This window comes from Rhipicephalus microplus, chromosome 9 (genome assembly GCF_043290135.1).
Source record: "Rhipicephalus microplus isolate Deutch F79 chromosome 9, USDA_Rmic, whole genome shotgun sequence".
NCBI classification, from domain to species: Eukaryota; Metazoa; Arthropoda; class Arachnida; order Ixodida; family Ixodidae; genus Rhipicephalus; species Rhipicephalus microplus.
In genome coordinates, this window is record NC_134708.1 from 106,864,265 (window position 1) to 106,877,131 (window position 12,867).

General features: G+C 49.5%; 1 protein-coding gene across 1 annotated transcript; it reads right to left on the minus strand.

Moving 5' to 3' along the window:
* Window positions 1-702: 702 nt before the first annotated feature.
* LOC142772088 (uncharacterized) lies at window positions 703-3,020 on the minus strand. The gene has a single exon (XM_075874215.1). It carries the CDS (start codon window positions 2,931-2,933, stop codon window positions 2,046-2,048), a length of 888 nt encoding a protein of 295 aa, XP_075730330.1. The 5' UTR covers window positions 2,934-3,020; the 3' UTR covers window positions 703-2,045.
* Between the last annotated feature and the right edge of the window lie 9,847 nt (window positions 3,021-12,867).

Below are 12,867 nucleotides of genomic sequence, written 5' to 3' on the forward strand. Positions count from 1 at the left end.
AACATGCGAATGTTACAGGAAACATGCAATGGTAAGTCATTAATATATATTAGGAATAGGAGAGGACCGAGAACAGACCCTTGTGGCACGCCTGAGGTGACTGGGAGTAATTTAGACAGGTGGCCGTTAAGATAGACAGATTGCGAGCGGTTAGTTAGAAACTCCTCAAGCCACCTGAAGATGTTAGGATGCAAGTTTAGTTTTGAAAGTTTCAGTAACAGACGCTGGTGAGGAACCTTGTCGAAAGCTTTTGCAAAATCAAGGAATATTGAGTCGGTTTGGATATTACAGTCGAGATTAGTCTGTAGGTCATGAACGAATTGTGCTAATTGGGTTTCGCAAGAAAGGCCCTTTCGAAATCCGTGCTGGGAAGGATGAAAAAATTCGTTGGAGTCCAAAAAATTGAAGATTTGTGAGTAGATGACGTGTTTCATGATCTTACAAGGCACGCTGGTTAATGAAATGGGGCGGTAGTTCAAGGGTGAGTTTCTGTTACCTGATTTGTAGACTGGAACGACCTTGCCCGTTTTCCAATCATCCGGCATGATTCCTGAGGTGAGTGACTGTGAGAAGATAAGACATAAGTATGCTGCGCAAGTCGATTTCACATTCTTGAGGAGTTTCGAGTTGATGGAATCCATACCAGCTGATGAAGAAAGTTTTAATTTGTGGATTATAGATGAAATGCCTTCTTCGAAGAAGGTGACAGCAGGCATGAAAGTTTCTACGCTAAATGATGGCGACTGTGAGGGCATGTCAAGTTCAGTAGTGAAGACAGATGCAAATGCTTCGTTGAATATTTCTGCGCAATCATGGTCAGTCACTGTCTCGTGTGAATCATTCGTTAGTTTAATATCGGAAGGATGTGTGGGGTTTAGAACTTGCCAGAATTGCTTGGGGTTCCTGATTAAGAGATTAGGTAAGTCTATATGGTAAAACGTGTATTTAGCTTTACGAACAGATAGCAAATATGATTTTTCAGCTTCGATGTATTTTTGCCATGCAGTAGGCTTGCCGTTGCGTTTGGCGGTACGAAAAAGTCGTTTCTTTTTGTTTTCAAGTTTTTTTAAATGCCGAGAAAACCATGGTTTATTGCGGTTAGTTTGAAAAGTAATCTTCGGGATAAACATATCAGAGAGGTGATTTACTTTGTCCTTAAAGATCAACCAGTTGTCATGAACTGAGCGCGTGTGAAATGTAGATTCATACTGATTAAAAGAGTTACTGAGATCTTCAGATATTGCACTATAGTTACCCTTATCATAAAGAACAATTGTTTTATTAGTCGTCTGTTTTTTGGTCGAGGTAAATGAAAATAAAGCATGTATGACCTTGTGGTTGCTGATCTCAGGAAGGTAAGTAATAGATAATAGGTTCTCGGGGCTATTGGTTAATATCAGGTCGAGAATATTTGCTGATCCTCGTGTGACACGGGTTGGTTGGGCGACTAATTGTGTAAGGTTAAAGTTGAGACATACATCGAGGAAGTTTTTCGCCTCTGCGTGACATGATAATGTAGAAGTAACTATGTTTTGCCAGTCAATATTAGGGTAGTTAAAATCACCGAACAGAAGAATGCGAGCCTTTGGGTAAGCGGAAGTAAGTTTTTGAATGGAATTGTTCAGATGACATGGAAAATTTGGATCCGTTTGCGGGGGCCTGTAGCAGACGCCAAGTAGGACAGTTACGGTGTTAGTACGACAAATTAGCCACAGGGATTCGGTATCGGAATCGACGTTAACAACGGAGCAAGATATGCCCCGATGAACTGCGATAAGTACTCCGCCCCCCCGTGAGCCATTTCGGTCATTTCGGTACACGTGGAAGTCCTGTAAGTCAGTTAATATTTCCGCATCCGTTATATCGCTGGTAAGCCACGTTTCTGTTAATACGAGTATGTTGCTTTTTGATGACGAGATAATGTTGGATATGAGTTCACGTTTTGGAAGAAGGCTACGTATGTTAGTGAATATTACGGAAAACGAGAGAACATGACATGGGGAAGCCGTTTGGCGTTTTATTGCTCTTTGTTGGCGGGGTAACCGCTATGCAATTTCCTTAACCATGTGTGATGATGCGTCAAATATATAGCGCTTCGACCCGACGTGCAGTGTTTTGAACCGCAAGGAGAACTTGTCCGAACGTGCTTTTGCAAATGCAAGTAATTGCTTGCGCGCATATTGAACGGGGCGGCAAAAGTCCTCCCCGATGCTGTAGTTAGTGTTCTTCAGTTTCCTGCCGTTTGATAAAAGTGCATCTCTGGTTTTGTATGATAAAAATTTCACAATTATGGGACGATTTCGGTTTAGTGAATGAATACCGAGACGATGTGCGCGTTCTATGTCGTTAGGCTGCACTGTTAGTCCAAGGTTATTGTTGCAGATATCGATTATCATTTTTTCAGATTCAGCCCACGTTTCATTCCTAGTGGGGTCAGGGATGCCGTAGAATAGAAGGTTATTCCGGCGCGACCTGTTTTCAGCGTCATCCAGGGAAGTTTCTAGCTCTTGAATTTTTTTAGTCATGTTGATTACGTTAGCCTGTGTTTTTTCGATATCATTTCTGAGGGGAAGAAGAGTTTGGTAATGTGTTTCGAGATCGCCCATTCGTTTGTTTAAGTCTGTTATTCTTTTATCCGTTGTGCTTAGTTGAGATTTCAAACTCTGAACTTCGGCAATCAGCTGGGCCTGGCCGGCACTTAGCTTTTGTAGCTCAGTAAGAATAGCAGCGTTTCCGTTAGGGCCAGGATTAGTTTCGACGTCACCCGATAAGATCAGCAACGAGTGAATCATATGAGCACACTCAACAGCAATAGCAATACAGCAGTGGGGGCTCGGGAACTGCACCAGGAAGTAATTACTCGACTTTTTAGCGAAGAGGACATACGATTTACTAACCTGCATTGCAAAGGTAAGTGGATTAGATGGCTGCATTGTGGTGCAGTCACCGAGCCCACGAAGTGGCGTCAGCGGGTGATGTTCCTTTATACTTGATGATGCTGTGGTTGATGACGATGCGGCCTTCCATAGTACGGTGATTTCCGGTGATAGTAGTTCCTCCGACGTAATATCCGGTGGGGACGAGCAGTTGGTGAGTAGTAGGCGGCAGGAGCCTGGCTCGCTTTCTTACGGCTTGCGCTTCGTGTCTACTTCCCACCTTTAACCATTCGAGTTCATGGTATATACTAGTTCACTGTATTCATGGCACTGCGGCCCAACACTCGCTAAACCTTTCTAAAACCAAGGAGGTTACGTCCAGCGAGTAGCAACCCTTTCTTGTCAGATAGTGCCCAATGTACATGCCAATGGCTGCTAATTGGGAATGAGCGACACGAGAATTCGGCTTTTAGTTAACGCGCACGCAGCGATTTTTTTATTGTTCAACAACGCACAGGAGAAATCTCCCACCGGCACCACCTTGCAGGTCAAAGCGTAAGACTGGTTACGCACTAGGACTACAACGAAAGACGAACGGGTGCCGCTTTAAGGAGCTTCGCCCCTAAAAGGATTGACATTGCTGAGCGTTGTGACACGCTGACATGCCTTTTGAGCCTTTCCAATGCCCCAATTTATAACGCGTCTCTCTGCGTTGGAGCAAAAAAATTGCCCTCAGCTTCCCTCGGGGGAACACTGAGGAGGATGCGGAGCATATAATTGGTTAACGGGGTGTTAAAGTGCGACTTACTTGGGTCGATGGCTAAATTGGTTAACGTGGTTGTGAAATGGGGTGTTAAATTGCGACTTACTTGGGTCGATGGCTAAATTGGTTAACGTGGTTGTAGGAGGGGGTGTTAAATGAGTGAACACGTACACACGTATGCGAAAGGGCGGCGCTGGTCGAAGGGACGTCGATCATTGTGTTTGTGGATTCGTTGGAATTCATTTCACCGCGACCTTGGACGTCGACGCGCCGTACAAACCAACCGACGAGCGGCAACTGAGCGAGCGAGCGCCGACCTTGAGTATATATACAGCACGACGGCGCATGCACTGTCAGCTGTTGAATGTTCTCGAAGCGCGACGCCACATGCGCGTCCACTGGAGAATCAGGAGAATTGTAGATGTCGAACGCGGTGTGTAGAGGAGGAAGGGTGCACAGATGGTGGAGGAGTGAAGCGCGCGCGGTGTGTAGAGGAGGAAGGGATGCACAGATGGTGGAAGAGTGGGCGACGGCGCGACGGCGCATGCGCGCGCGTCAGCTGTCGAATGTTCGAGAAGCGGTGCGGACGGCGCACTACAAGGCGCGAGTATAAGATGCTTCCGCATCTAAAATGAAGTTTGAGCAATCTGAGTAATTGAGATGCTGGCAAGCACCAGCACTACCCCCTGGCGAACACAGATTAAGTTTGTTTTTCATAGTCTTTTTTATTTCTCTCACACTTCTTTTTATTTCTTTCTATGCCTAAGATCGAAATGAAAAAAAAAACTTCATTTTAGTCCTGCAGGACTCGCTTAGCGCGTAGCGGGCGTCTCCCACGTAGGGACCAACAGGGAGTACCTGGCGGTCGCTTCGTGGGCCTGCTGGACGGCCCATTGCTGGTCAACGAGAAGTGAGCTCCTGAGGGACCTCTTCCGCTTGTTTGAGGTAGAGTAAGAAGGAATGTTTATACACTCCCAGAGCATGTGTACGAGTGTCGCCGTGCGTCCACACGAGGGGCATATGTCGCTTGGGTATGCATTGGGATAATAAACGTGAAGCGTGGCAAGGTTTGGGTATATGTGTCTCTAACAGGTGTAGGGTTAATGCCTGCGGTCTGTTAAGTTTCGAATGTGGGGTGGAAAATGCGGCGGGGTAAAAGTGCTTTGTTATGTCATTGTACGTAATTGGTGCTATGATTGGTCTCTAACTCAGCAAGATGGGGTTGCCCTGTGGCGGTGGAGTCGGTAAGTGCGTGCCTGCATCATGGGCAATCTCGTTGCGGTTGGATGGAGCATCCTGCACCTGACCGAGATAGGCGGAGAACCAGATGACAGTGTGGTGCTTCAGGGCACTCGGGTCCGCTCTGCGCAGGATACGAAACGCCTGGTCGGAGATGACTCTACGTTCAAAGGCCTTGATGGTCGGTCTGGAGTCGTTAGACGACTCCAGACCGACCATCAAAGCCGGCTAAAGATACTTCTTCCCGAAGTCAAGGCATTGTTTGGTGGCCTCACTCCCTCGGTTGGCCATGGTTTAAGAGTATCCAAGATTCTACGCTCAGAATGGCTTCGGCAGGCTAGACTGTACCGTCAAGCCCTGCAACTACAAATTCTAGGAAACGAACGCACAGCAGCTAAACAGAAGAAGTGTCGTGAACTCTCAAGCCTCGTAGACCGAAACGTCGAGTTCATGTGGCGTCAGTCGCTCAGTTACCTGCGGGCCATCACACCAAGGAAGTCTCCAGCTGCTAAGGACTGTGTGCATGTTCTCGGGGATGCTTCTCTTCCCGACAACGTTAAGCACACCCTATGCCTCGGACCAAAGTACGCGGTGGCACCTTCAAGAACACCGCACGAGCTCCTCACTCTGGTCAGGCAAGTCGCCCGTCGTGCTCCTGACTCTGAATGTGATAGATGTGTTGCTCAAGGCGTGCAGGTGCTCTCGAGATGTAAGCCTTCGAACAAAGTTGTCAATACAGGAAGCACTGTCGCGTACCTAAAGGCACATTCCTTGTCACTTCTGCCGGCTGACAAGGAAGGTGGTTTTGCGGTTCTTCCTCGTTCAATGTTTAAGGTGAAAGCTATGCAAGCAATGCAGTCTCTTTTCAACGAGAATGATGAGATAGGTCTGGATAAGCTTAAGAAGCGTGCAAAAACTCTTACCGGGGCCCTGGGGTTTCAAAAGCTTGCGAAGGCGATAGATAGTTGCAAAAAGCTTAGCCTTGACCTGTTCTTTTCTGCGAAAACTCACAAAATTGACTGCCCATTGAGGGTCATTGTAACAGAAAGGGGGACCTGGCAAAAGTCTGTAGCGCTTTTCTTGCAGGAAAAGCTAAAACATATAACAATAGACGATCCTTTTTTGGTCAAGAACTCTGACGCTGTTATTGACATCATTGGACGAACTAACACAGGACTCCAGGCAATGTCTGTGGATATTAAGGACTTGTATTACTCTTTGCCACATGACCAACTACTTAAATGTGTAGAGGAATCCATAGACAGGTTAGGATCATCAGCGTTTCAAACGCGTACTGGAATTCACAACAGCAACTTATTAGAATTACTCAGTTTTTATTTGAAGGCCACTTTTGTATCATGGGAGGACAAAAACTACTTACAAAAAAGTGGAACATGCATTGGTTCATGTTTGGCACCCATTCTTAGTGACATACTTCTAGCACATCATGATCGTGTCTTGTCAAACAAGCTTGACGACTCTGTAGTTTTTAAAGTTTGCCGTTTTGTTGATGATTACTTAGTGTTGTTGAAATGTGATAGTCAAAATTTTCAGACCATTTCCTCTGACGTGTTGACTGTTTTCCGAGAGTGCCTGAAACCACTAGTTCTAACCCATGAATCACCCACTGATAACAACCTGAAGTTTCTAGATTTGAAGCTTTTGTTAGACTCCCGACATGTTTGCTGGATGTATGAACCAAGAAGCGGCAAGCCTCTTCTGCCTTTCAGCTCGGCTCACTCTAAATTGGTCAAACGGGGCATCGCTAACCTCTGCCTTGTCAATGCCTTAAAGAAGTCATGCCCCCACATGGTACACCACAGCTTTGCTCTACAAGTAGAGCGGCTCACCAAAGCTGGGTACCCCGCGCATGTTCTCGTTTCGGTGGCGGAAAAGCTGGTCACTGTCTTGAAGCGAGGCGACAAACCGGATAAGCGAAACAGTGTCCGAAAGAGCCGGCCTGTCGTACTGCCTTACGTGCACGACGTATCACACAGGCTAAAAAAGATTGCTCGAGACGCCAACGTTTTTGTGGTTTTTTCTGCCCCGGAAAAATTGCAGAGGCTTTGCAAACGGGTCAATGCACCTCGTGCAAATTCTGCCTCGTGCTCTGTCGCGCACAGGACACGCTACATCCCATGCGCAGTGGGAGTCGTTTACTTGATTTCACTCACGTGTGGGTGCATCTATGTCGGGCAAACCGGCAGGTGCATAAATGACCGCCTCCGAGAACACCGAAACAATGTGCACAATGTGGTACAAGGGCACCTTGGCATTCATTGCCGAGATTGTGGGTGCACCCCTCTCTTTGATCTGTGCTCAATATTGGCAAGGCACAGGGATCAGCTTACCCGAGAAATTATTGAAGCCGAAAAAATACACTTGCTAGGAGATAAATGTGTAAGCACATCATCGATTGCTTTATCACAGGCTGAACGTGATTACCTAGCTGGGCTTTGAGGCAATAGAGGACCTGTCACACGTGTTTGTTACTGATGTGTAGATTAGGCGTGCCTTTACCTTCATGCTCTGTTATCATCCTTTTTAGCAGTATATATTCTTGGCACTCTGTCAAATAAAGTTAGTTGGAAGTCAGCGCTCTTTCTGTCTACCCTGTCCTTTTTCCTTTGTTCGCGCGCTGAAACATCTTGCAATATGACTACGCACCAACTAGCCCAAGTTTCCACTCTTGTCGTTAGACGAGTTCCCGTTTGCTGTCAAGCATAGCTGTAGCTATAGCTACTTGCTCCACTACTTCAGGGTTTCGGGTGAAGATTGTGGCCGAGTTAAGAATCGGCTACGCGGATACCGCGACCGCGGCGAAGGCTCGGTTGTCGTGATAGACAGCGCCGTCCACGAACAAGACCTTGCCCGCTTCCATGTCTATGGGCTTGAGGGTGGTGGTCGCCCGCGCAAGTGCCTGCCTCTGTTGTATTCGGAGTGTATATTTCGCGGAATAGGAGTGATCGTGATAAGGTCGTGGATTTCACGGGGAATGATAGTCAACTCTGGGGGGTCCCTGGCCGTCGAGGAGAAGAAGCTGAGCTCGCGCCGAATATGGCGGCCCGCCTCGGTGGTGGTGAGTCGGGTCAATTGCACGCGTTGCTGCGCTTCGACGATCTCTTCTAGCATGTTATGTACGCCAATCTCGAGGAGTTTGTGCGTAGGAGTGGTGATAGGGAGGCCAAGGGCTCTTTGTACCACCTTGTAAATAACCGCATTGAGTTGATCGCGCTCAGCACGTAGCCATTTGTGCATAGCGGCAACGTAGGTAAAATGGCACAAAACAAACGCGTGTACAAGACGCAGCAGGTCGTCTTCTTTGAGGCCATGGTACCGGTTGCATTGTATACGTACGAGTCGTATGACACTCTGAGTGTTAGTCCTGAGCGTGTGCACTGTTTGGGTGTTGGTTCCACGGGACTCAATCATCATGCCGAGGACCTTGACTGTGTCTACCCTGGGTACTGTACGACCATCTATGGTGTGGAGGGTGATATTGCGTTTCGCCAGAGGTTTCCACCCTTTGGACTTGGCCCCCGGCGTTTGGGCAAATATATCAACAGCTCCGACTTCGCGGGTGAGCACCTGAGACCGGTGTGCTCGAGGTAGGACTCGGCGGTGTCGAAGCCTCTTGCAGGGCGGACTCATGAAGCCATCCGGCCCTGTGATGCACCATATGGTTACATCGTCCGCATAGATATTGTGGTTCAGCCTGTCGATTTTCGAAAGTCCATCGGAAAGCCTGATCATCACAAGGTTGAAGAGCATGGGCGAGAGGAGGGATCCCTGAGGAGTGCCCAAATGTCTCAGCTACACTTCTTCTGACACTAGGTCTCCTACACGGAGGACGGCTCTGCGTCGGGAGAAGAAAAAAGTGGATGAAGTAGTAAAATCGATGACCTAGGCCGAAGGCTGCAATCGCTTTCAATATTGACGAGTGCATTATGGTATCGAATGCCTTTTCTAAATCGAGACCGAGTATTGCACGAGTGTACAGAGTGCTTCCGCCATCTAGAATTTGATGCTTTAGAAGTAACGTGGCGTGTCGAGTGGATAACTCTGGTCGGAAGCCAATCATGTGGCGCGGGAGGGCGTCGTTATCTTCGAGGTGTCGACCAACCCTGTTGAGAACGACGTGCTCAGCCACCTTGCCCACGCAGGACGTGAGAGATATGGGACGTAGGTGGTCTACGCTTGGCGCCTTTCTCGGTTTGGGTATGAGAACCGTGTGAGCTAGTTTCCAGGCATCGGGTACCTCACCCTTTTTCCATATTTCGTTGATAGTGTCGGTGAGGTGAGTGACGGAGGGATCGTCCAGGTTGCGTAGGAGCTTGTTGTTGATGCCGTCGGGGTCAGGGGCTGAGCGACCATTGAGCTCATAGAGAGCTCGGCACACATCTACAATAGAAAAGTCGGCGTCTAAGTTGGTGTTGTCGCTACCAGAGTAATTGGGTTGAGGGTTCACCGGGCTTGCGGGAAGCGGTAGATATTTCTCCACGAGGTTCTTGACAAAATCCTGTGGTGATACTGGCCGTTTAGCTTGATGAAGTATCTTCACGATCGAATGACGCTGATTTGTGCGGGTGTTAGTTTCATTAAGGAGACGTTTGAGTAAAGTCTACGTTTTACCATTACGAACCTGACCATCAATCGAGTAACAAACTTCGTCCCACTGCTGTTTTGAAAGAATGCAATAGTAATCCGTTATGGTCTTGTTCAGCTGAGATATGTGCAAGGGTAACCACCGAATAAGGCGCTGGCCCTTTCACCGGGCCAATAGAGACTGCTTGGCCTCGACTAGGTGGGCGAGATGATTGTCCATCTTTTCTGTTGGAAGGTCCGTACAGGTAGTTTTGGTGTCCCTGTTGACGTCAGCTTTGAGCTGGGCAGCCCACGTCTCGAGGCTCGGTGGGGCATCGGGAGGAAGTCCTTCTGTGCGGGTGTTACGAAGGAGGTACCAGTCGACCCACGTGTACGATGTTTCAAAGACGCTTCGTCGACGAGGTAACGAAGGGCGTTACGAAACTCGCCGCTTCAAAGGACACCGGGCACGCCGACTGCGAAGGAGCTCGAAGCAACGAGAGGCTACTCTGACACATAGGTCTACTGCTGGCGACGCGCCTCAGGGCTTTTTTATAGGCACCGGTGGGTCCTTTGAGTAACCAAATGTCCAACCAGAAGCGCCGCTGGCCGTAATGTCGGAATCCTCCAATGGGGCCCGCCGCTGCACGTGGTTGCACCAAGGACGAGGGATGTTGCCACGCATTGCTTAAGACTCACCAGACTGGAAGGCGCCGATTGCTGCGCGTTGTTGCAGCCAATGACGAGTGACGTTCCCATGCATTGCGTAAGACTCGCCAGACTGGAAGGCGCTGATTGCTTCAACGGGCTCGCGGGCTGAGGGAGCTCACCGTGCGTTGCATGACAGAATGGCGCCGCCGCTTGGTGACGTCGTTGCGTTTATCGCGTCAGGTGGACTCGCGCACTGGCTTTGACGCAGATTGCCTTTGCAAAGGCATTGAAGTTCGGTGTGGACTCGCAGGCGTAATGGCACCCCCGCCGCCAGACAATGCACCGGAAAGACGAGCTGCTTCCGCGTGGCTGGGATGTCGGGCGCGCTCGTTCGCCAGGTCCCTCTAGGTTCGCCTCCAGGGCCATGGGGAGAATGCAGCTCCAGACTCCGTTCCGTGAACACATCCCATTCTTGAGGACGGATCCCAGCTCTACTGGCTTGTCGCCATAACTTGCCGGCCAGCTTCGCTCGTCTCTTCTGACGATTTTTAGTCTCAGCACTTGCCGTGGTTCTGCAACTCGCAAGAACGGTTCGACAACACAACACACACGACACACGCAAGTGCCCTCGGTCAACCGACAGAACACCAGACAAAGTATGGTACAACATATACCTAGATACGTGTCTCGGAATTTCGTTCCCTCTACAAAATCAAGATGCACATGTTGGACACAAGACTTTTAAAATGAGAACTCATATTTTGACACGTACAACAACATATCGAAATACAATACAACATAAAGTTGGCCCCTTGAGATCACTCTGGACGACAGCGCTCAGCTAAGGCCGTGATGAGGACAAAATTTTGCCCCGAATCGCCAGCGAGAAACCGAAAGGTGGAGAAGGTACCAACTAAAACGCATGGGTCAATGCGTCTGCATTAGCGCTTAGTTTTCCTTTTTTGTAGCGAATGTCAGAGTTGTGCTGTTGGAGTATCATGCTCCACCTCAGTAACCGGCCACTTTTAGGCGACATGTTATTTACCCAGGTTAGAGGACAGTGGTCCGTTTCGACCACAAACCTCGAACCGGAGACATAACAAGCTAGCTTTTGAACGGCCCACACGAGGCAAGCGCATTCCTTTTCAGAGGCATTATATGTCACGAGGTTGTGATACACGCAGCACTTGAGAGGAAGCACGCAGGAGTCAGGGCGGTGTCAGACGAACTGTTTATTGGGTGAACTTGTGCCCAGCAAAACAAGGTTAAACACAACTCACAGCAACAGCGGCGTGAACAGTCGTCGGCCGACGGAAAAAGACTGACCAGTGGCGCACTGCGCCGGCTTTTATACACGCGTCGTAACGCCTTCCAGAGTGGCATACAAGATAAACGCGGCCTGCGTTGCGCTTAACAGAAAGTGATAGCGGCTTCCTTCGTAAACCAAAAGAACCGCACGTGTCAGTCTTTTATACACGCGTCATAACGCGTTCCAGAGTGGCATACAAGATAAACGCGGCCTGCGTTGCGCTTAACAGAAAGTGATAGCGGCTTTCTTCGTAGACCAAAAGAACCGCACGTGTCACTACCCCCCTCTGAAAAAGCATCGTCCCGATGCTAAAGACAGAACATAAGAGAGAGTACATGCAATAGATTACATTAACAATGCGTCACAGCTAATCAGCGCGCGTAATAAGGTTTAAGTCGCACCACGTGTACGACTTCGGGTCGTGCACGGCGTCGTTGGGATGACGTTAAGCCATCGGGCACGACCTCATAGTCCAGTTCACCACGACGTCGGACTACCTTGTAGGGTCCAAAGTAGCGTCGCAGGAGCTTCTCAGACAATCCCCGTCGTCGTATCGGCGTCCAGACCCAGACAAGGTCGCCGGGTTGGTATTCGGTGTGGTGTCGTCGAAGGTTGTAGTGGCGCCTGTCGACCGTCTGTTGGCTATTGATATGCAGGCGGGCTAGCTGTCGAGCTTCTTCAGCGCGATCCAGGTAGCTGGCGACGTCGAGGTCTTCTTCGTCGGTGCCGACCGGTAGCATGGCGTCAAGCGTCGTTGTTGGGCTCCGTCCGTAGACGAGCTTGTATGGAGCAAACTGCGTCGTTTCCTGCACGGCCGTGTTGTACGCGAAGGTTACATACGGGAGTATGGCGTCCCACGTCTTGTGTTCGACGTCCACGTACATGGCCAGCATGTCGGCGATGGTCTTATTTAGACGCTCGGTGAGGCCATTCGTCTGTGGGTGGTACGCGGTGGTTCGGCGGTGGCTTGTCTGACTGTACCTCAAGATCGCCTGCGTTAGGTCAGCCGTAAAGGCCGTACCTCTGTCGGTGATGAGGACCTCGGGGGCTCCGTGGCGGAGGACGATGTTCTCCGCCACGGAGAACATCGGAGGACGATGAAGAACTTGGCGACCTCGGCGGCAGTGCCCTTGGGGAAGGCCCTTGTTTCGGCATAGCGGGTGAGGTAGTCAGTCGCTACGACAATCCATTTGTTGCCAGACGTTGACGTCGGGAACGGCCCCAGTAAGTCCATGCCGATTTGTTGGAATGGCCGTTGAGGTGGTTCGACGGGTTGCAGAAGTCCGGCTGGCCTAGTTGTCGGCGTCTTGCGTCGCTGACAGTCTCTGCATGTTTTTTACGTAGTGGGCGACGTCGGCAGTGAGGGGAGGCCAATAGTAGTTCTCTTGTATTCGTGACAGTGTGCGGGAAACACCAAGATGTCCGGCTGTCGGGTCGTCGTGTAA

Coding starts and splice junctions, on each gene's coding strand:
- LOC142772088 (XM_075874215.1), bottom strand. CDS start 2,933: ATGCAGCCATCTAATCCACTTACCTTTGCAATGCAGGTTAGTAAATCG.